The 23,283-nt window shown below is 39.8% G+C and overlaps 1 protein-coding gene across 2 annotated transcripts in view; it reads right to left on the reverse strand.

Moving 5' to 3' along the window:
- Positions 1-164: 164 nt before the first annotated feature.
- KDM5A (lysine demethylase 5A) overlaps positions 165-23,283 on the reverse strand; it is a 49,013-nt gene continuing 25,894 nt past the window's right edge. Inside the window, exons 18-28 of one of the 2 annotated variants that reach the window (XM_083819802.1) lie at positions 19,969-20,083; positions 16,345-16,700; positions 15,691-15,829; positions 14,559-14,738; positions 14,116-14,277; positions 12,350-12,901; positions 11,414-11,557; positions 7,948-8,107; positions 7,425-7,645; positions 4,948-5,358; positions 165-2,845 (exon numbers count right to left, since the gene is read on the reverse strand). In XM_083819802.1, the coding sequence (XP_083675928.1) occupies positions 2,633-2,845; positions 4,948-5,358; positions 7,425-7,645; positions 7,948-8,107; positions 11,414-11,557; positions 12,350-12,901; positions 14,116-14,277; positions 14,559-14,738; positions 15,691-15,829; positions 16,345-16,700; positions 19,969-20,083 (2,653 nt within the window). In that variant the 3' untranslated portion in view covers positions 165-2,632. Of the gene's footprint in view, positions 2,846-4,947; positions 5,359-7,424; positions 7,646-7,947; positions 8,108-11,413; positions 11,558-12,349; positions 12,902-14,115; positions 14,278-14,558; positions 14,739-15,690; positions 15,830-16,344; positions 16,701-19,968; positions 20,087-23,283 lie in introns of both variants that reach the window. The other variant, XM_083819801.1, reaches the window with a different exon arrangement.

Here is a 23,283-nt window from a genome sequence, read left to right on the forward strand (position 1 = left end):
ACATGAAAAACAGCTACTAAGAATGTGACTATTTGCACATTACTTGCACATTTCTCCTGTTTACCGTTTTCTATGCCCGCTACAAGCAGAATGATTGACCACTGCATTGTATAGCTGTTTGTCTCCTTCTGGTTGTGACCGCACCTTCTACTCAGAGAAACAGGAACATTCAATTCGTATTTACTAAAAGATCTCTTTCCAGTTGATGGTAAATTACATGTAACAAGGACTTTTATCACGATAGAGAACGTAATAATGGTTAAGAGGATATGCTCAACGGTTAACAGGATATGCTGACCGTATTTTCCCTGTTGTGTCACGAATTCTAGGAGTCATGAAAGAATACAGAACACTGGGATTCTTTATGAAATCTTGTGCTAGTCTACTTCTGGAACGATTAAACATCTGTGACAGAGAGTCTATCCACTCCATATAGGGAAACATTTATGTAGTACCATCAGTTAAAGCCTGAAGGAAAATAACATCTGTTTCAACCAGTTTACCAAAACTAAACGTACAATGAGAAGAAAAAACATAACTGGAGGCAAAAAAGAGGGTACGTCTAGCTATGGCATATACTCCTTCATAAATAAGTAAACAAATAATACTCTTAAGTCTTCTACGGTGCCTGTTCAGCCACATGCTTAACCACAGCTTGCTTTTAATACCGTTTTAGTCTTTAAGGAACAGGAATTAGAAGTCTGTGCCCAATTTGCACTCAAAAATCTCCCAAGATCCTGCATCTTCTGCCCTTCGTCCTAGTTCTTTTCTCTTGTACGACTTCCTCTTCCCAGGTAGCAGGCACAAATAAAACAAACCAATAAAGTTCATCTACCTGAGCTGAATTTTTCTGGAGGGGTGGACAATTCTGCCAGATAAATAAACTTCCAAATATCAGAGAACAAGAGAAGGGACACAGAACAGTCAAGACAGAACACTTTTGTTTTTGTCAATGTTTTTTTTTTAAATCCCAATCCAGCTCCTAGTAAGACTGGACACTACTTACAACACTCCTAGAACTGCAGAAGAATGGAAACACAATAGGGAGCGAGTGGAGGGGGGGACAAGACAGCCCAGTGGCTGGCTTCAGACATTCACATACACAAAGCCAGCACTGACTGGAGTCATTAAGGCCCAGATGCCCCACTAATAGGAACAAACCCAAACACAAAGGTAGCACATGAAATGTATTTACCTATTTAAACACAGGCAGCTGGTCAGGCTAGAATGGGGAAGGTAACTGCTAATTCCTTGTACTACAAGGAAGGAATGGAGTAAAAAAACCCAAGCCCACGGGCAGGTTTTTGCTTTGTGAACCTCTGTCTGTGCTGCTGGTTAACAGTGGTAAGTATAAAAAAATCAAAGAAAAATAATCTATTTATAGAACAAGTCAGTAGTCTGAGACATTTAGAAAAAAGTAAAAACAAGTCCTTCTTTAAAAATGGATTTACTAAAACAACTGTCACCCAGGATGACCCCAAGCCCTCTGGTCCTCTGGCAAAGCCAGGGGAAACTTCAGACAAGAACTGCTGCTGATTGTACACTGGTACACATCCAGCAAAGCCAGCAGGGAGGGGGATTTGCACTGCGAACAGTATCTGCAGACTGCTTGCTGGTATCGCTTGAGGCCATGCCCGTAGCCTGGTGATACTGGAAATAGTTGTGAGTGAAACTTTTCACAGAAGCACATGTCAGTGTAACCTCTGAGGTAAGTGGGCTGTCTTCTTTCCTTCCCGTCCCTGGTACAGATCACAGAAGCTGGTGCCCTGGGTGCTGTACCTCCTCGCCAGCTCCATCCTGCGTGAGACAACGTTAACGCGCAGGAGTGCAGAACTCTAAGCAAAGCCTAGAACAGGAGAGGGCACCCCTGGGGAAAGGGAAGCGCTCTGCTTTTCGCAAGCTCTGGTCTAGCTAGACATCTTCATCAATTTTTTTTCTGGCCCTCCACAGGACAGGAAGATCAGCTGTTCCCCACTAAGGAAAAACATTTGCTAGTGGAGTAGAGTTGGGTTTCTTTTTGGTAAACAGAACCTTTGCTGATTTCTGAGATCGTGAGCTCCTCTGCCCTTTAGCTACTAAACAGAAATTAAAAGCAATTCATCCACTTGCTCCCATCCCTATAGTGTAGTGTTAGCCGCCTGGATACGGAGGCACCTTAACTCTCCTAAGACATTGCCCTTCTCACTGGGTTGGCACGGGGAGGCAAAAGATAACTTCCAAAGTCACCTCCTTTGGGCAACCTGGTCGGGCTAAAAGCTCCAGCCTGAGCCCACCAATTCCAGGCCAGCTCCGCTGCCAACATGTACTTCTAACACCCTGAAGCGTCTAATCTAACAGCCTCGGGTTTGCTCAGTCTTTAAGAGCAGCAGCCACGCTCAAAGATGGAAATACTCAAGTCAAAACACTGGCTGTAACTCCTAATGAGGCGGTGTCTGCATAGATGAGTCGGTACCACTGTGCCTTGACGTCCCCACTGAATGAAGGAAGCCAGCTGTAAGGAAGGGACCAACTCTGCTGCAGGTCTGTACATCCTTGGAAGAGAAGCTCAGTGGCTACATTAGCTTCAAACCCTCTCTTTCTGTAGGGGTTTCAGTGGTCCATTTCCCAGCAAGTTCCAGCCATCGAGTAGTTGCTAACTTGTCTCCTTAAGATCTTCCATTGGTAGTTTGTAGCTCAATAAGAAAGGAGGAGGTGGTGCATGAGCAGGGCTACTTGGTCCCTGCATCGGTTTCTTTGCACAGTTTATACAGATGTAATCCTCGTTCTCAGCCATTTCTGGAGAGACACCAACGCAAACTTGATGAAACCACTCATCGCAGCCACCATCACACTGCACCCAGTCCACCTGCAAGAGATTGTATCAGCAACATTAGGCACAGGCTCTATGAAGAAAGTATCTTCTATTAAACCCACCTGATATACTCAGAACACAAACGGAGTTTGGCACAAACTGATGTCCTACAGCATTTGTTTTAACAAGCTGCTTCAGTTTAGGAAGCAATACTCTTCCAACAAACCTTGTCCCTATTGCATCCTTAGCCCACCAGAGCTACAAGACTCCTACTAATGAGGGAGAGGACACTCAGCTGCCCTAAAATGAAAGACAGGTACACCAGAACACATTTAGGTAGGAGCATGCTCAAGGAGTTCAATGTAAGTGAAATCCTACAAATACGCACGCTAACTTGCATATATTCCCTTAGACTGCGCTGTCAAGTGGTGGCTTTTGCAACTTCAAAATTACAGAAAACAAAGGGACTTGATTACCGTGGTTGGCTACAAAAAAGCCACTTGACTTTAGCAACTTTATTATCATTCCACTAGCTGCACACTATGGGCATGCAGAAAGCCTCTGAATGCCCAAAATACATAATAACTGTAACTCTAAAGCCACAGAAAATTTAAGCTAAAATATTTCAATCTGGGTTGAATTTTCTGTAGAACAATCAGGAAAAGGCATAAAAAGTAAATTAACCTTTAAGAAGAAAAAAAATTAAGATGCATTTCTAAATTTCTGTAATTGTCCAAGTAAAAAAGTGCATGTTAATTTGAGCCAGGGAGCAGAAACTGAAGCCTGCAGGATAACAAATACAGATTCTTTAATGTACTGTTTCAGCTACAAAGATTGTTACTGCTATAGTTCTGCTTTTGCCTTACAGGGCAAAGTGAAAATGAAAATATATTAGAAAAACAACAGTACTGGCAACATATCTAAAATTTAGTTTGTAGGAAAACTATTCCTGAACATGTTTTTAAAGTGACTAGGAACAGAGAACAGCAGCTGCAGCTGCAGCTTCAGTCATTACATTTCCCCATCTACCATTTTGCGCTTGCACTGCATTCACTTACTGAATGTGCAAAAACATGTCCAACTTTATGGAAAGATGGGCGTTCAAAGAAAAGCTTTGATTATATAACTAAGGATATTATCTAGTTTCATTTATGGAAATTTGATGAACCTAGTATGACCCTCTTTATAAGGTGAACTGAAAGGAACTCTCCTGACTCTTGTAATCTCGATTCTTTTTAAAATGTGTTACTACAACCCAAATTATCTGTAAATAGAAGAGTTGTATAAAGATTTTATCATCTTATGAGCAATTTATCTTCCAGTCTAATTTCTAACTTTGGCTTAAGATAAAGACTTCAGAAATGGTCTTCTAACACTTATCTGAACACTTGAATTCCACATTTCAACTCTGCAAAAAAGACAAAGTTTTTGATATTTATGTTTGATCCTACTCTCCTGTGCAAGCCAGTGCTGTTTAGGGTAAATCCCACAGTTATTGGGAGTAGGGTTTTTGATCATTTTTTAGAGAAAAGAAAAAATAAAAACATTTTGTGAAGTTTGATCATCAATTAGTGCATGTTAAAAGCTGACAATCAGGACAGGCACTGCTATAGAGAGGCAGATCAAGGTGTTTTGTTTTTCTTTTTTTTGTCATAATCCAATCAGGTCTAAAATCACTGATAATTCATCTCCCAAGAAAACTGAAGCACTGCAATTTGTAGATCCCTCATCCTGCAGCACTACTGTTCACAGTCAGTATGGAAGAAATACAGGAAATGTACTTCAATTACCGTACTGCTCATTTCTTGCTGAGGCACAGAATGAATTCTTTGAATCAGACAACGCATGTTTCACATTACCAGCAAATAACAATACAGAGCCCAGTTTGCAGAGGTTAAACTTCCAAACCAAGACAGAGCGCTTCTTCCCAGATTCTAATTTTTCATCATCAAATGTTTTAAGGTAGCTAAAGAGAATGAGATAGGTTTGCAAAGTTTTATTTACATTTATGTACCTACCCAAATACCACTCAATACTCTCACATTTCAGGTAACACTGTTTTTGTTGCTCACGCTGTTCAGCCTAATTATTAAAATGCATTGAGGTTTTTGTCTTTGCATGAAATTGCCTGGGACAGAACTAAGCAAAAAACTCACTTTGTCCTTGCAGGGCCTCTGGCAGTTTTGTGCAGCACATACAGCGTTCTCATCATCCGACTCCTCAGCTCCTGACCAGTCATACTTAGAAGGAATATCTAGAACCTTCTTCTCTCTTTTCTTCTCTGTGCTCTCCTTTGTTAGTTCCACCTTTGCCACAACTGCCTTCTCTCGTTTCTTCTTTCGCTCTTCTTCCTTAGCTAGTTTCTTTGCCAGCTTGTTCAGCTCCTTTGTCTTATCCATGGTCAGTTTTAGCTTCTTTTTCTTGGGTTTTTCTAGTTTTTTCAGCTCTTTAGATTTTTGCTTCATATCTCCAAAAAACTGTTCTGCTCTCTCCAGCTTTCGTTTCCGCTTCCTCTCAGAAGAGTCCCTCCCTCTCATCTTCAGCGGTTTCTCATCCATGCTGTCATCCTTCAGAGAAAAGGGTGAGAAGAGATGTATTTTTTTCCAAACATAAATTTCCATAAACTTTGTTCGAGATGTGCTTATTCCACCATTACTTTGATATGGTGGAAGAAACTTACTCAACAACATACTGTTACAAATTCTAAACAAAAACGGCTCAACTTTATTTTCATCGTACTAGGAAACCCTCAGTGGTCAAAGTATAATGAATTTAAAATCTCCAGTGGAAAAAGTAAAGTATCAGCAAGAGTAAGGAGACAAAACAGGCAGTAACCACAACTCCCTTCTCATATTGATTTTCAATAAAAGTTGAGAAGATTAACCATTTGTTAGATGTTCTTGCCTATTTTTCATCCTAGGTCTGTCTTGTTTATTATTTTTGAGAGAAAGCAATTGCTATTCCGGAGATTAAGAAGGAACAATTGCTGAATTCTTAAAATGTATTATCAACTCAAGCAAGAGAAGAATGTAACAGATCCATTATTTGAATAGCTCCCAAACTGTGACACACACTATAAAAATCCTGGTGCCATTAACAGCTCTTAAGTAGCAGATTCTGATCAGAAATAGCATTTAAAATTGGCAAACTGTCACTGCATCCACAGTGACAAGTCCTATTTATATCAGCAAGATTTGCATGTATAGCTCCTTTGTACAAACAAGCCTCACTCGATTTTAGTTAATCCAGCTACATACATTAACTGTAATAATATTCATAGATTAAGGACATACTATAAACCAGTAAAGACAGAATCTGTTTACTGTACGTTACTTAAAATATACCACCCTAAACCAAATCCTCTGAAGGTTATTTTGCAGAACTCTACCTATCTTACATATGAATAGATGTAAAAGGTATTCAATTCAAGTTGTTCTGGCCAAACAAGTATTCACAGGGGTTAACCAGAAAATGTTGAACCCTATCCCCTGCCATAAAGCTGTTCTTAACTATTAATACAACACTGCGGTATGCTATTCATAAAGTGCTATTTGCTGGCATTCAAATTGTTCTTCAAAAAAAATCCCATGCCAAAACCATTACATTAAAAGAGCATTAAGCTTATGAAGTGAAGTACTTAGGTCAAAACAGGGCAATGCGGTACTTCTTTGGAGGCAGGCTCTGCTTTGTACTACTGGCCTATCTTGTGGCAGCTTGGCAACATCTTGACTTACCCATTGTGTTGGATGGCACAGAAAAAAAGAGACAGCTGATCAGAATGCCAGCGTAACCTCAGTGTTCACAGAATGTAACCTTCCATCTGATGTTACTGTACACTACCAGAAGGTCAAGCAGCATATTTCCTGCGCTGTTTAGTAACTCAAAGAGCAATCACACACTCCATAACTACACACAGTCAAACTGACCCCTATCTTCAGCTGACAGATGATGAAGGATGGATTCCAATATAGCTTCAAGGCAAGATTTTACTTTCTCTTCTAACACACACCCCTCATTTCCACAAAGCGTTTAGCCACTGCATGAACGAAGCATAAGTAATTTGGACTAGACCTTAGAATCAGCACATATACCTGCCTCGTTTGCTGTCAGCAGAGCAAGGAGGTCAGCACATCTTCACAGAATATTAAGAAAAAAATGCAGTGCCTGTGCTATTCTGGGGAGAACCAGAATCTTTTTACTTATATTACCAAACCATGTTTTATTAAAAACAATATTCTTTGCTCAGTAACAACAAAAGCTTGGCAACACACTAATATTATATAAGCTGTCTATCTTTAAGTATTTCTTGCAGCTCTTTGGCAGATCGGTTCTGACTCCAAGCATTATCAAGAGCAGCATTTCATTAGCTTTTCTAGAATAAAGTTTGCATTTGGAATTGCCTGTCTGAAAAAAAGTGTTCTAACTATTGTTAATTGTGGAGGACAGTGCTACACAGCATGGGTGATCAAGGACTCAATTTCTAGGTCTGTTATTCTGTTATTTTCTGGAATCTCCTACTCCCTGGCTATAACCCAAACATGTCAAGTAGATAAGCACTCAAATATCCAAGATTATATCCAAAAGTGTTTTGCTTTTTTTCCCCCTATGCCAAGATATTTCTCCAAGTTCGTACCTCCATTACATGAAGGAACCTGTCCTCAGAGGGTGGATGAGTAGCCTGTAAAATTCGCCAGATGTGCTGAGTCTCATCCAGTGATACCTCTAGCAAATCTCCTATCATCATTAGATCTTCCAGCTGAGCCTTTGCTCCAGGTGACAGCTCTAACACAGGGGGCTCCAGACTGCGAGGTACCAGCGGACTCTTCCGAGGCTGCTTTCTTGGAGTGCTAGAACCTTTCAGATAGGAGGCAAGTTGCATGAGGATAAAAGGAAGAGATGAAAACAAAAAAGAAACAATACACTTCATACAACAAGTTATTAAGGAGGGAGACAATTCCAGACGAAAAAAAATATGTTGACATAGCTTTGTATATCAGACATCAGGAAACAGAACTGCAATGTTACTCTACTGTATCGTTCTTACAGACAGCATATCCTCCTCAACTAGCAGAGGTAACAGAGCAGTTCCCCTCTTCACTGACTGCTCATCCCAGCTGTCTGTTCTATTTTATATCAATGAATAGAAAAGCAAATACCTTGAGAGCAGCTTTTAGAAGCAGACGAATATGCATGTTCGGCACAAAACGAGGGTGCAGTCCACATGTGTGTCACCACTTCCTCTGATTTAATAGGGATTTCCTCATCACAAAACAAATTGGGCTCCAAGCTGCTAGAAGATTTTACACTGGCATTGTCCTGAAAAAGACCCACAGAAAACATGACATATCTGGATCTAGCAAATACTTATTTCCAAGTAAATTCTACTAAGACCAACCAGTCCTGCTGTTCCCAAACCCCTTCTTGGAAGCACCTCCACCATAGACACCAAGACCATCAGAAAAAGGTAAAAGTTACACCCCTACTTGAACAGTGGAAGAATGTAGCAACTGTGGAGACAGGTGAATTCAGATTTATAGCCAGTGTGTGAGAAACACTGGTCAAATTTCCTCTCTAAGCAGTCCCTCACGTAAGGTCTTCAGAAGTCAGCATAATGACAGTCTTACACTCAGCCTATATAATTTTGTTTGAAGAATTTGACTGCCAGACCACAAAGAGTGGCACAGGTATGCAGAGTAAATAATGACTGCTGTAGAAAGAAATGATTGAAGATCCTACAGGTGAATTAAAAACAGAGTGTGGTCCAGCACAGGAACCAAGTATCAACAGATAGATGGCCACAAAATGGCAATAAAATAAAATGTTGCCTTGGAATCAGAATTTTTAGGCAATTTTGAACTATTTTAAGATACAAACGCCTAAAGGAAGAGGGCTGTAATACTTAAGACTGTTGTGAATATTTTCAGGAACAGAATAATGATGGCATTGGCTTCTGCTAATGCACTGTATAGCAAGGCTGCTTGACTTCTTAAATGCATTACAGAGACAAATATAACACATGCCTTACATGCAGCAGGTGGATCCATGAACAGAAGAGAGATTAGGAAAGTCTTAAAAATGGAAAAAGCTTTGTTTTGGCTTTGTATTATATTGGACAGACAATCCAGAGAAGAAAAGTCCATTTGAGTAGATACCCTGATGTCTACTAGTATTCAATTCTTCCTCACCCCTGGAGGTGAGATTAATAAGGATAATCTCCTCAACGAGCTATCTATTTTCACAGCACTTTCCAGAACTTACCTACCCTACTACATCTGTGATAAAACCGGCCAACAGGTTAAACATAGTGAGCTGTGTAGTACTCCAATCTTTCAGAAAACAACAAAAACCAAGGAGCTGACTTAAAAGAATCAAAAGGCTGTAGAGGAGTTATTGACACTATGTGAAGATTATGTGAGTCCAAAATGGACAACTCAGGAAATTGTACCACACAGACCCTGTCATTTCATGACATAAAAAGGGAGTTTAAGAATGGTAATCTCTCTCTGGGTTTCAGTTACATGTTTAAAAGGAAGTGAAGTGCACACTACTGATTTCAGAACTGGAAGTGGGAAATTCAGATTTATATTGCCCAGATGAAAAAGTAGAATATATATATTCGGAATGAATAAAAGATACTTCTCCCTACATAGTAAAGGTCATGTCCCCGCCTGGATCTTCTTCTGGTTATATTATAACAGGTTAAAGAAAGTGCAGAGTCAACAGGGAAATAAATAAATAAATAAATATTTGGTGGCTATAGGCAACACAAAAATGAAGGCAATTAAAGGTGAGGGAAAGTTACAGTCAATGTGACCACTGAATCAGTCCATTTGGAATAAATTTTAAAACAAGTCTAGCTATTGCACTCATAACAAAGTACTCATTGGCTAGAATCATGTTTTAATTAGAAGAAGCACAATATAACCAAATAGGCCTTTTCATGCTTGTTTTTGTAACCACTGTTGTACCTGAGATGTCAAAGACAGAGGTGTAGAACTATAGTCCATGGACCCTTAGGAAACCAAGGATTACTTCTATGGGGTCCACAGTAAATTAACAACATATTCACACATCATAATCTATAAACGTTATTTTTTAAACACATCACTCCAGTGGAAAACATTCAGAGACTATAAAATGGAAAAAAAAATTTGAAAGTCAACAGTATAAAGACAACTAAATTCTGAGCAACCTTGCTATTTCCTTTGAACTCTGCTGCATCTAGTTTAGAAATGAAGAATGTGATTGCCTGTGGTTGTCTTCTCTTCCAATCACGTTACTTGACCTAACAAAAGACATTTCTGGTCCCTTCCTGCTTTGTTTTGCTATACTTTTACTTCAGGTTTTTACAATCATATATAGTGATGGACATCTAAACCCAAAGGATAAGTAATGGATTTTGAAGTCATAACAGAATACATTGAACAGAAATTAAATTACACTCCTGCAAAAACTTCAGATCCTAACAAGCATATGCCATCTTTCTTGACATACGCTTTCTTTTATCACAGCCTCAGAATGTGCCACATCTTTCAGAAATACCTTATTATTACTTCCAGTGCAAGGAACCGTTAGCAGTTTTATTAAAAAAGAACTAATCTAATTAAAAGTTGTAGCACCCAGTTACAGTGCACTCTTGCTGTCCATTGTGAAATGCCAAGAAGACAAATGCATGTAATTGCATCAAGCTACTTAGAGACAAAATACTAAAAACAGGACACTGAGGCAGATCATAGCTGAAAAATTTGCTGTCACTCTAGAAAGCTGAAAAATCTGCCTTAGAAGAATTTCCATGACCACACTGACTATTAAACTAGCATCTTTTAAATTAGAAATGACACTATCACTAAGAAGAAATCACTGCACAGAAAGAAACAGTGGCATTGCTTTTGTCTCTACACATAACAAAAGGACATTTCAGAAGTTCTGAAATGAAATACATCACACTGAAAACACTTGGCCATCTCCACAACTGCCTTTTCTTATGACTGTTCTTCTCTAGCTAAAATATTTTAAAAATCTAACTACTGCTATGATTTCTGTACTAAACTAGTTTTACAATATGATGCAGATCAAGTCCTGAATATTCCCACACATATGAAATGGAATAGGTTTATCTCCTTTTCTATGTGAGTTGAATGAAAAGAAAGGTATGAAAATGTGAAAAGAAGCTCTGACATCAGGAAACTTCTTACACAGCATGAAGTTTTCAAAGACTACTTTTTTTGCTGTAGTGAAAACTGATAAAGCTCTCCCTATAGACACTTATTCATATTTATGATTCATAATATCTCTGAAAAAGGCATAAAGACAATGTTCAACCTCAACGGTATTATAAAAACAAATCCCTTGAGAAGCATAGTTTTTTTCCTTAGCACTAAGAAGAACCTTTTGAAACTTGATCACAAGACATTTGGGAATTCTGAAAGAAAACACTACAAAACTTTCCCAATATGCCAGAACTAAGACATCCAGATAAAACCAGGAAGTTCCTCTTCTGCAACAGAAGCCAGGGCACAATGTACTTAAGAACAGCATAAGATATTCTGGTATAAATTGAATTAATAGAAAACAGGTGTTCTGAGCTAACTCCATGCAGACAAGCCACACTGGATTACTTACCTTTATGTCATAGCCATATGTCTCCCTGATGTCTTCATCGGAGTCTGTCTCTTCATCGTCATAATCCAAAGTCTGCCGTGGGGATGAGGACACACTCCCTATCACTCTGTTAAAGGCTGACTGCTGGAAACTAGTTAAGTGTCCCTAAGTGAAAAATGGAATATGAGAATGAAACAATAAAGCTTCCAGAAAAATCTGTAAAAAAAAAAAAAAGAAGTTGAAATCATAGTCACTAAGAAAACAGTGGTTCTTTTGGCCTGAGGACAACTGCCTGAACAGTGAAAGAAAAGCCCACTCACGGCAAGATGTGGAGAAAGACTGGGAAATATCCAACGAAATTGATTCTTTCAGACTTTATTTCCGTGTTTTAGAGTAATAGTGAAGAGAGAGATCTAGCTACTGTTGTTCAGTGCCACCAAATTATACCACCCTGTAGTTGTACAAATTTATTTTGTACAACTGATTACTGGTCTCAAAGATGAATAAGCCAACTGTAAAACTCACCAGCGATTCCCTATAGTACTCACTGAAATTTCTAAACAAGGTAACGAAATTCCAAGAATGGAATCCATTAGAAATTATAATTATGGGCACCTTTGATTCTGTCAGAAGAAAATGGAATTTTGGACACCGAAGTAGCCACTACTTTACCAATCTTCAGGCCACAAGCTGGGTGTTACGTTTGAACCGCTGTTCCTTGCAAACACCTTCAACAATTGCCTGTGACAATGAGTCCAAAGTAATAGACCTGCTGGTGGCAAAGCTTTTAACAGACTGCTAACAAGCTAACCACAACCCAAGTACTGAACTAGAATATGTCTAATTCTCCGACTAACTGCTCTCTCCTCTCCTCCAAGCTTCTTTAAGAAGGATAAAGGATTTTAACACACTGAAGAAGGACTAGCATGATAAACAGCAAGATATTCATATCCCTACCTGCAGGTCTGGGTTGGCTGCTGCTTTCTGTAGCTCTGCACTGATTATTTTCTCTGTTTTCTCCCGTGCTGCCTGCTCCACCATTCGCTGGCTGAGCACAGAAAGCTTAGCCAAAGCAGATGACAACTCATCAGTGGCCAAAGCCTGTCGTGCTCGGTCCTGCCAACTCATGGCACGTTCTGTCAAGCACTGCAGTGCCTCCCCTTCTGGCAGCCGTACAGGCAACTTCTGCAGGGACACCAGCAGAGACAGTATTGTCTCAAGTCGCGGCCTTCGAGAACGCATACAAAGTGGACACAAGAACTTCACTTCTTTGGCTTGCCAACTAGAGCCCTTCTTTTGAGAACTTGTTTTGGGAAGGGGCACACAGCCACTATGAAACCAGTCTTTGCACAGCTCGCACTGCAGCATGAATCCACTAGCTGTTTTGCGACAGATACAGAATTTGACTTCTTCGATACGATCCACCATAGTCATCTTGGCCAGGTTAGCTGCCCTGAGAGCATGCATGGCTTCAATCTCCTTCTGTTCCCGCTCCTTGAATACAGCCACCTGTCCAAAGACAAAAACAGGTCATGACCTTCACAGCTAGGAGATCACGTTTTATTAGCAACACAGAAAAAATAAAAAAGCCATACCAAGTGATCTTCTTAGTTAAACTAGCCCATAATTTTGGAATTTTGTAATCTAGTTAAAACTCATGTTAAAATACCTCCTCCATTACCCACTACGCCCGTGAATCCCTCTGACAGATACTACATAAATATTAGATAACATTCACTGTATCCAGAAAGTTTCTGAAGTTCATAATTAAATCTGTCATAAGAACACCAGAAGAACAGATTCTGACTACAAGAAATCTGTTCCATTTATTTGCCTGTGAAGACTATGCAGCTGAGAACAGTTTTAATGCTGGCAGCAGTAGGAGCTTGAGTGACCACAGATCTTCATGAAGTAACTTGCATTTCCTCAGCATCTCCATTTAAGTAACTATAATGAAGAATACTAAGGTAAAATTGACTGTGCATAAGCCACATTAATGAGCTTGCACGCGTTTTCTTTGTTCACGGAGGAAGGCCAGACAGATGACAGCAAAATCTTGTGATAAGGGGCATCAATATCCTCCCAACAAGGAGGAATTAAATGTAACATTCTTCTCCACACAGTTTCTAGGACCAAGTGCTTACAGACTGCCTGACATTTTTTACACAGGAATAGGGAAGGACAATGTTGAAGTAAAAAGACTTTCTACAGTAAGGCGGGTACTGTCTATGGTCAGCAAATTTAGAATTGACTTTTTAATTTTTTAACTCATGTCAGTAAACCACTAACGTCAATCTTAATAATCAAAGAGACGACTGCCAAAACAACCTGAAATGGAATTTACTTCGATTTGGCATACTGCATAAAACTAACCAAATAAGTGTTGATATTGCTTAAGGCAGAGATACAGCTCATTCCATATGCATTGAAATCCTGTCAAAATAATATTAGTAATATTTGATGAACAGCCACACATTTTAAACCAAGAGCATGTAAGCCATCCACGTAGCCAGATTCATATTACACACCTGCACTTACACTCTGAACTATGCTTCCCTCTACTTTCGCTGCAATTAAAGCTGAACTATATTATTGTGCCATACATACTATGAGATGTTTGTTTCAGCAAGGTTCATTTATCTGTTTTTCCATAAGACTTCTACACAGATTAGAGACAAGTTAAACCCAGGTATCTGGAGACGCTACCTTTCATTGCTCCTTACCACAGCTGCAGTGTCCCTGGCCTCCTCCAGCCCATCCTCCAGTTCACTTAGGGATTCCAGGTCAAGATCTTTCTCCTTTTCCTTCTCCATCAACTCCTTTGCCCTCTTCCGCCTATTCTTACTGCTCCCATAAACGCCAATATCAGTCCGAGGGCTCAGAACCTGTAACCAACAAGAAAACTTACGCCATCAGTTAGTCCCAAGAAACAGTTTTAATGCGCTCCTTCAAAAGGAACATAACGTTTGAGGTTGTCTACACATAAAACAAGACCAACCAAACACAGACCTCTTGCCTTTTCCATTTTCACCTGAGTACAGCTGAAGCTTATTATTACACTCTATTAGCAAAAGGAAATGGAATCTATTGTAATTGAACCCTTCAGACTGCAGAGGACCATCAAGATCCATTTCTGAAGTCCGACACTGAGCTGTCTGTTGCTTACCTGTAACAGACTGTAGCTTGAGTTCTTCTTCAGGAAGGTCCTGCCTGTGCGCTCCCTCCAAGCCCGTGCAGCAGCTACCTGTGACTCCAGCTGTGGCAAGGCATCCAGACGCACTGGTATCGGGCGGCCTTTGGCAGACAAATTCTCTAGTTGCTCCAGGTAGGCATAGTTGCTCCCATTCTGGAGTAAAAGAAAATTCCCTAAGCCAAAGATTCTACCATTTTATCAGTGGCCGGTTTAATTTCAAGCCATACGCTATTTTAGTCACTGACGAAAATAAGAACAGAATGGAAAGGAGAGTGGGGTTTCAATCTTACTGTTACTTTAAAAACCCCGTCTCACACGGTTTCTATTTTAACATCTGTTCTGACATGGCCAGTTGGCTTAGGGAGTAAAACATTTCATTTCTAGATGGCAGTCTTAAATCCTATCTGCTCCACAGCAAGATAAATTAAATATCTGAGGGGCTGACGTGAAGTCAGTTGGGATTCTTGCTTCAGCTCCCAATGAATACCTGATACAAGAATAACAGTTGCAGTCCAGAGATTAATATATAGGAATATCACAGAAACCATGTCTCTTTTGGACTAAGTTATCTGGGTAGGACAACAGAAAAGTGGAGTGTTCTACTGAACTAATGATGCCATAACTTCATCTATTTCAAGACAGAAAATTGCCATCAGTGCCATTAAATCTTACACCACAAAAATTTATTAAACACATTTAGGGGAGAAGAATAAAAACATTTCCATAGCCAACTCCAAAACTGAAAACCTTTAAGCAGAATATCCTCCACTGCAGCTGAGTATTTCCAGTGACAGTGTGTAGAACAGTTTCAATAATAAATAAGGCCCCTCTAGAGTTACATTTGTATCATAACAAAATTGTCAGCTTTTACGTCCCCCATGAAACACACAAAAGAAAAGGAAATAGAAATTGGATAGCCAATGGGGAAACAGCAGCACAAAAAGAAGAAAAGAAATTCAAGCACACCATCTATGGTAAGCACATTTAACAGCTATAGCAAGGTTTCCCTTCAGGTCACGTTTGTGGGTAAAGGGGCTAGGAATAAAGAGCGTGTCTAAATAAAAGGATGCAAGCAGAAGATTCCAGTCCCTGCTGTAACCCCTACCTGAATGGCCTCCACTTTGGCTGTCCAGTCTCTAGCCCGCTGCAGGGCTTCTTTCAGTGCCAGCACATTGGGCAGGTAAGCAGGGATGTTCTTTGCTTCATTCACGATCCCCTCCAGAGCCATCATACTTTGGCGTGGTCTAGAGTAAGAAAAACCCGATTCCAGCCTTCTCTCAAAATGCCAGTCAACTAAAGCCATAAATTTGACAGGCTGGCAATGCAATTTCATCACTACACTGCAGTGTAGGATACCATGGCTCTATTCTGGGAGGGTGCTACTGGCTGCCAAGTAACAGCACAGGTCAGAAAGCTGATGGACTTTGCACAATCAAGTTCAAAAGGGCACAGCATCAGAACTCCTTAACATTGAGGAAACTGTTGTGTAGCATACTCAGTGGTGTGGGGTTTTTTTTCATTTGGGGGTAGAGGGGTAAACAGCAAAAACAGCAGCAACACTCACACCCTCCGGCCACTGTACAATACAACAGGGAGTCAACTCTTCTGCAACTCATTAACAACCTGAATTCCAACTTTTGAGCAATCAAAGTAATATACTGCAGCTTCAAAGCCCCTACTTTTCACCACACTCCTCAAAAGAGGCTGAGAATCCCTGCAGTGTGTGAACTGTAAGAACAGTTTGCAAAGGAACACTCACCTGGCCTGCAGGCAGACCTTGGCCTTCTCCTCCCACCTCTCTGAGACTGTAAGCAGCTCCTGCAGCTCAGCCATGGCTTTCTCTACAGCATGGTGTGGTGCCAAGCCCACACCTGAGTCAATCAGCTTCTTCATCACATCTAGGGTGACCCTCTGGGGATCCAAGAGGGTGGACCTCACCTCATCCAGCCACCGTGCCTGCTGCAGTTCCTGCTTCAGTCTTGGCAGTTCAGGAAGTTCTACATAAAGGCCAGAGCCCATGTCTATCAACTCTTGCAGCTTGGAAGAGTCTGGGATCTCATCCATCATAGCTTCTTGGGCACGCTCATGAAATTCTTCCACATCATCAAGCAGATTCTGGAGTAACATACAGTAAAGAGCGATTAGGAAAAAAAAAAACAGAATCAGAACAGAAGGTTGACTGCAGGATCGGTCAGCTGTGAATTTGTATGGGATCATTACATAATCAGTCAAAGCTTCTACAAACAATGTGAACAGCCACCAAGTCTGACATAAGTCAGAGACCATCTAAACACATTTGGCCTAACATTTCATACACTATGCATATTGGTTGCATCAAACTCTGCACCTAAAATAGTATGGCTGCAACTAACTATGGATCCCAACAAAACAGAATATTATGGACTGCCCAGTCAATGTTAATTTTAAAATAGTGGGTTGAGGAGGGACTTCTGCAAACGTCTCATCCTTTCAATTTAGTGTTGGAGGCATTACACTAATGATGGTAACGCACAACAAAACACAACACGATGAGGAAAAAGAACAAGCTGGAGTCATGCAAGGACATAAAAACTAAAATATCATTAAAAGAACAATGGTCAGGTTTTAAAAGTACGCCCACCACATAAACACATCAGGGTTTTAGCTTATAAAGGAAAGATATGAAAATGCAAACACCCTCTAATGAAAGGAGAACTTCACAGAAATCCAGCTGCACTGCTGCAGTTGTCCACATCCTCATGTTTTGGAACTTCAATGAAAAAATCAAAGAAAGCAAACTGACAGGAAAGTATCTCCGTGGGAGAGTTATTCAAGGACATTCAACCAGTACACTCAATTGATTCACTCCTGAGACTCTTACGGAAAGATATTACTGATGGCAGTTCAGTAGCAGAATGAAGAGCAAAACCTGCATTTCCTATCCCTTAGCTTATTGCCCTTTTTGTCTGATGCTGCTTTTCACGACTGTCTGGAAACCAGAAGACATTTAGAAAAAAAGAACAAGACCCACATCATAAGGATTTTGATGTAGGGAACATATGCTGAATGTTCCATTGTGACAACAGTAAATTATTACAGTCTAATAATTATAATGGCTTTTGTGGTAGAAAATACTCATCATCCAACATGATAATTATTTTGCAATTCATTATGATGGATAATTGCATTCAAATGCCATGCTCAAAGTTATCAAGTGCTTAGGCATAAATGATCATTATCTGACTTCATTCAAAAACTAAGACTATGATTTTTAACCAGCAAAATGATAATATTTATCTATTTTACTAGCTTGTGACTGTTGAAGCTTCAAGGACACACACATGCACAAAGTACTTCAACAAAACTAGTTCCATAACACTCAAAAAAACCCAACAGCTCTATAGAGAGACCAGCTGGGAGAAAATATTTAGACAAAGCTATAAATTTAAAACTGTTAAGAGTTTAAAAAATGGATAAAAAGCCTTAATAAGCCACCCAGAAAAAGGATGCAACAACATGAAACTGCTATATAATAAGTGACAATCAGAAAACTGGCAAAGAGTATAAAGATGCCCTCAACTCTGTCATCTATGGATTATGTCTTAATTAGAAGCGGGTTTTAAATACATTAGAATCAAATGCCTCTTAACAATCTTACAGGTCCATTGATAGATTATAAAATTTCACAAGGCAGACAAGAAAATGCATTTTTTGTATTTTGTTTTGTATTTGGAAGGAAATGCACTAAGATCTTCCTATCATATACCTTCCACTCAATTAACTGCTGGGAAACATTCAGAAACGTCTTTGAAGGATAAAGATTAGAGTCAACAGGTCTGGATAATTGGAATCCTGCAGTCCTACAGAGCTTACTGACGGTACCTGTTTTCAGCAACACCACCACCAATATCATCAAGACAAGAAAAGTCCAATATTAAGTCTCTCCATTATATCAATATCAAAGAATTGTGGATGAAGAAGGTCTTAACCAACACTAGTAAGCACTTCAACAGAAAAACAATTTTCAAACAAGACTAACTCAATTATGTTTTAAACTAGATACTTGGTTATGTAGAAGTAGCTGCAGAAATGGTAATATTTAGAATTTTAGGGCCTAAATTTAGCACTTTACAATGTTCTTCTTAAAACTGTATCAACAGAGATCATGTGAGTTAATAAATGGTTGACATGCATCAAGAACTGTTTATCAAGATGAAAAAACTGTTTAAGGATGTTTCTTGAAGGGTTTTTTCTAGAGGTTGGTTAGTAGGCCAAACAGTATTTAACATTTCATCGGTGATACAGAAACAAATTAAGACTGCTGCTGAAAACACTTGCTGCGACAAAAACTGCCAGAGTGATAAATGATAATGGCAACCAGGGGTATCAGTATGATCTGGATCACTTACTAGTCTAGATTCACTCAACGACAGGTGCAGAGATATATACGAAGGACAAGAAATGCAGGCCACGCATACAGATTAAGTGGGCTATAACCTGAAAAGCAAAGGCTGAGAAGGATTTGATGTGAAGAATTGCCAATGTACTACTGCCTCCCTGCTCCCATAAAGGAGCACACCAGGATAACCTCCAGAACATATGAAGGATATGATTTAATATGAAATTCCGCTACTACAGACAGCATTAAAGATGCTGGCTGACTGAGATAAAATTGGGCTGCTTGGACAGTGACAGGTGGAAGGGATCTTGTTTTTTTCTTGGATTTTTATCTTGGTTTACCTATAAGACCATCAAATCTGACTGTGTCCACTGCAACAGGCACCTTGAAAGTGTATGTTCACATAAAATGCTTTGTTTCAGTTGCCTTAAGTGCTGGCCACCATGCGATACCCCCTGTTTGAGATTGCCACACAAGATCTACGGTATTCTTCCGGAATAGCAATGGAGGCCAGATGAAATAGCTTAGAGCCACTCACAGGGCACTAGATATCCAGGCTTAGGCAACCAAACCGAACCCTACATACTACGCTGTTAGGACTACACCAGCATGCTAGCATAGTACAAACACCACTGGTGCCCACTTAGAGATAGGCTTGCAGATGAGCAGGAAATATTGCCATTCCATCATGGACAGATGGCAACATGTCATCAGCACAACTTCAATGACAATGCTAAGACTACCCAATAAGGCAGGCTAAATGTATCCAGAGTATTTTACTTTTTCACAGATATCATTACAAAGCAGCTACTTGCTATGAAACACCCCATTCAACCCATCTCTGTCAGTGCAAGACTAATCCTTAAAGAAAAGGCTTTTGTCCTTTACACCAGGCAATGTTATCTGTTAAAAAAAAAAAAAACACCACCACCAACAACAACAAACTGAACAAAGCAAAAGGCACATCACACTTACATTATAACCAAGGAAGAGATGCAAACTTACCTTTACTTGTCGGGCCTGGCTGATAACACAGGGTAAGCTAAACAATTGCTGCACAAATGCTTTCAGCTCCTCCATCGTCAGCTTGGTCCGTGTCCTTCCACTGTCTTGGCTCTGTCTGCTGTGTGAATGGACAAATTTAAACAGTATTACATAAGAGACAGGACAATGATCCCTGGATTTACTCCCATTGACAGAAATCTATCAAGATTACTGAGAAATTACAAAAAAAATCATCACTTTAAAACTCAAAAAAGGCCTTCCCAAGAATTCCAATATCTTAAAAACTAGATTTCATGTAATTCCTCTAACCATCTTCAAGAGAGTTTACCCTATTCTTTGGAGTGTCTAGATGACTTTCAAATTGGGTTTGTTCCAAATAAGTTAAAGAACATAGCCCCAAAAAGCAGCATGAATAGAATTTGGGTGGGTGGTTTGTGTCTGTTTTTTGGTTTTATTTGTTTTCCTCAGAACTACTTAACTCTGATTAGAACAAAAATCCCAAACGGTTTTTGGTAAAATACTGGTCACAGCTTCATATGATAACCAGGGCAAGTAAATGGCAGGTAGAATTGCTTTCTCTCCTCCTGTAAGCCAATGGATCAGACACAAAATACCACTGGTTGAAATAAGTAAACAAACTACACAAACCTATTATGCAGCTACATGAACTATATAAAGTCCCAAGTGCTTCAAACATAAAGTAATTCAAGATGCCTCAAATGTAAGGAAAGAGAAGAGAAGAGAAGAGAAGAGAAGAGAAGAGAAGAGAAGAGAAGAGAAGAGAAGAGAAGAGAAGAGAAGAGAAGAGAAGAGAAGAGAAGAGAAGAGAAGAGAAGAGAAGAGAAGAGAAGAGAAGAGAAGAGAAGAGAAGAGAAGAGAAGAGAAGAGAAGAGAAGAGAAGAGAAGAGAAGAGAAGAGAAGAGAAGAGAAGAGGAAGAACCTCTCCAAAAATTACTAAGGTTGATCAGATGCAGATAGTAAGGACAAAGTCAGGAATTGATGAAAACAGAAATGAAGAACAAGACTGCTCTGAAGCACAAGACCTACACATCTTGAAGGCACTGGAAGGCACATTCAAAACCCCTCCAGATGAAAGCAAAGGGTTTTTTTTCATAAGGGTCTCTGTGTCACATAGGAGAGAATATAGTAAAAAACAAAATCTAAAGAAACCCACCACTCAAGCATAGAAACCTATTCCAAAAAAAAACTGAAATGGAAGAAGTCTCAGAACACTTGATACATGAAATGAACACCTTCAGAATTCAAGTCCTGGGCACCTCTAGCAAGGGATGTATCTACCCATAATGATACTGGTTGAGGTTATGGTTAACAAACCTGGGAACTGTAAAAAAAAAATTGAAGTGAAAGGCATGGAGTTAAATATCATCAGTGGTGATGGTGCCACAACTTCTGCAGAATCTTTCTCATCAATTCAGATTTTGAGCAAGAGACATGCAAAAATGCTGACAATGGTATGTAGGCAACCGTATGGGCCAAAAAATAAGGGAAAAAGAAGTAACACTGATTCCCTATCTCTAAATTGATAGCAGCAATACATTTCCAAGTAACTAATTTCAGTAATGATCCTCCCTTGTAGTCAGCTTGAGGGCCAGAGCTATTTCAAAGATCCATGTGGGGTATGTACTTGCTCAAGCAGTTGACTGCCATGACAGGCACTGACGAGAATTCTCGGATATGTAACAGCAATAAGCTCTGAAAAGAAGTCTTATTTTCTAAAGCTGTCTCACTTGTTGCCAGAGAACTGATGAAACTGGCCTTGCAACAGGAAAAGACTGCTATGGAGTAGAACATGTCCTGCAAAGACACTTCCATCAAGTATCACTTGAAGCAAATGTCACAAACCAGCTGAATGCAGCAGAGTTGTGACACTGCACAAATTAAACACTTGGTATAAATTATCACTGGCAGGCACAACAGTCTCGCTAGCAGGACAGATTTTAAACACTGAAGAGCTGTTCCCTGCTAAGCAATCTACATTTTATTACATTAAAGAAAACCAACATTCAGTCTTTCAACCCGTGGACTTAAATATAAAATTTAGATGAATCATCACATATAATTATGCTATCTATGTCTCAGAGAGGAAAAAAATACTGCAGGCTTTGACTTGCTCTGACTGACAGTGAGAAGGAGGGGGAGCTGCACTGGACCTGCTGTGCCACCACTACTCTTGTGTGACAACGAATGGAGCGCAGAGCTCCAAGAGACACCCCTGCAGTAGGGCTTGCTCTCCTTCCACAGCACCCTGGTGCTCTGTCCCTAGTCCAGGCATGGACTGCCACAGCACTGCACGCTGCACAGAAAGATACAACTACCCCTGCCTATGAAAACTCCCAACTTTCAGCATTAGGGGAGAGAAAAAGCATGGGGGTATAGAACCCATCGTCACTGTTCTGTCACCTATTTTTCTGTTTTATATACCATCAGATGCTACATCGTTAGCTACATCTGGATCATGAATTTATTGCTGCTTTATTCCCTGCCAAGTAGTTCAGTTTCAACACTCATTTTTAATTTATTTATAACCTTATCCTTTGTGTAAATGTGACCCATCTCAGTGTCTTAAATATGAACATAAATGTTAAAGAACAAGCTGAAGGCAACCTCTGTATTTAAACTTCCCAACACTGTTTAAAGAGGATTCAAAATCTTTGCTTCGGAAAAATGCTCAAACCTCAGTTTTGTATCATATTGCAATTTAGCATACAACCACCCTTAGGCCATAGAAGTCTTCTCTTGACCCTTGGGATTCATTTTAGTTCAGATACACCACTGAAAATTGTTGGTTCTTTCTAACGTATCTACTTGTTGCAAAAGCCCTGGAAATTCACCAATTAACTGGAAGCACGTCTGTGGAGAGAAGGCTGACATACTCCAACAGCTGGCAGAGGAAGCAGCAGCAATAGATCAGAAACATCTTGGAACTACCAAAATAATTGAAGTTTACTAGGAACAGGGCAATACAACAGCTGGAGCACTGCTTCCTCCACCCAGACCAGAGTTCTAAGTGACCATACCTTTGTGCTAGCAGGATCCTACGAGCAATAAAAAACAAACACGGGCTTTCTTTTCCCTGCTCAGATTCAGCAAAAATGTTTCTCTATTCCAAACAAGAGTTTTCAAGGTATAATACCTGATGTAATTGGGCCTGTGGCGTAACTCTAAGATTTCAGTTTTCGAATTGAAGCAACAATGATGCATTAGGTCCTGTGTAGCAAAGCTGGCTATTATAATTAACAAGGTACTTACTTTTCACCTCCCTCCCTTAAATAAGCCTTAAGTTTTACACCAAAA

Source organism: Anser anser (genome assembly GCF_964211835.1).
Source record: "Anser anser genome assembly, chromosome: 1".
NCBI lineage: Eukaryota > Metazoa > Chordata > Aves > Anseriformes > Anatidae > Anser > Anser anser.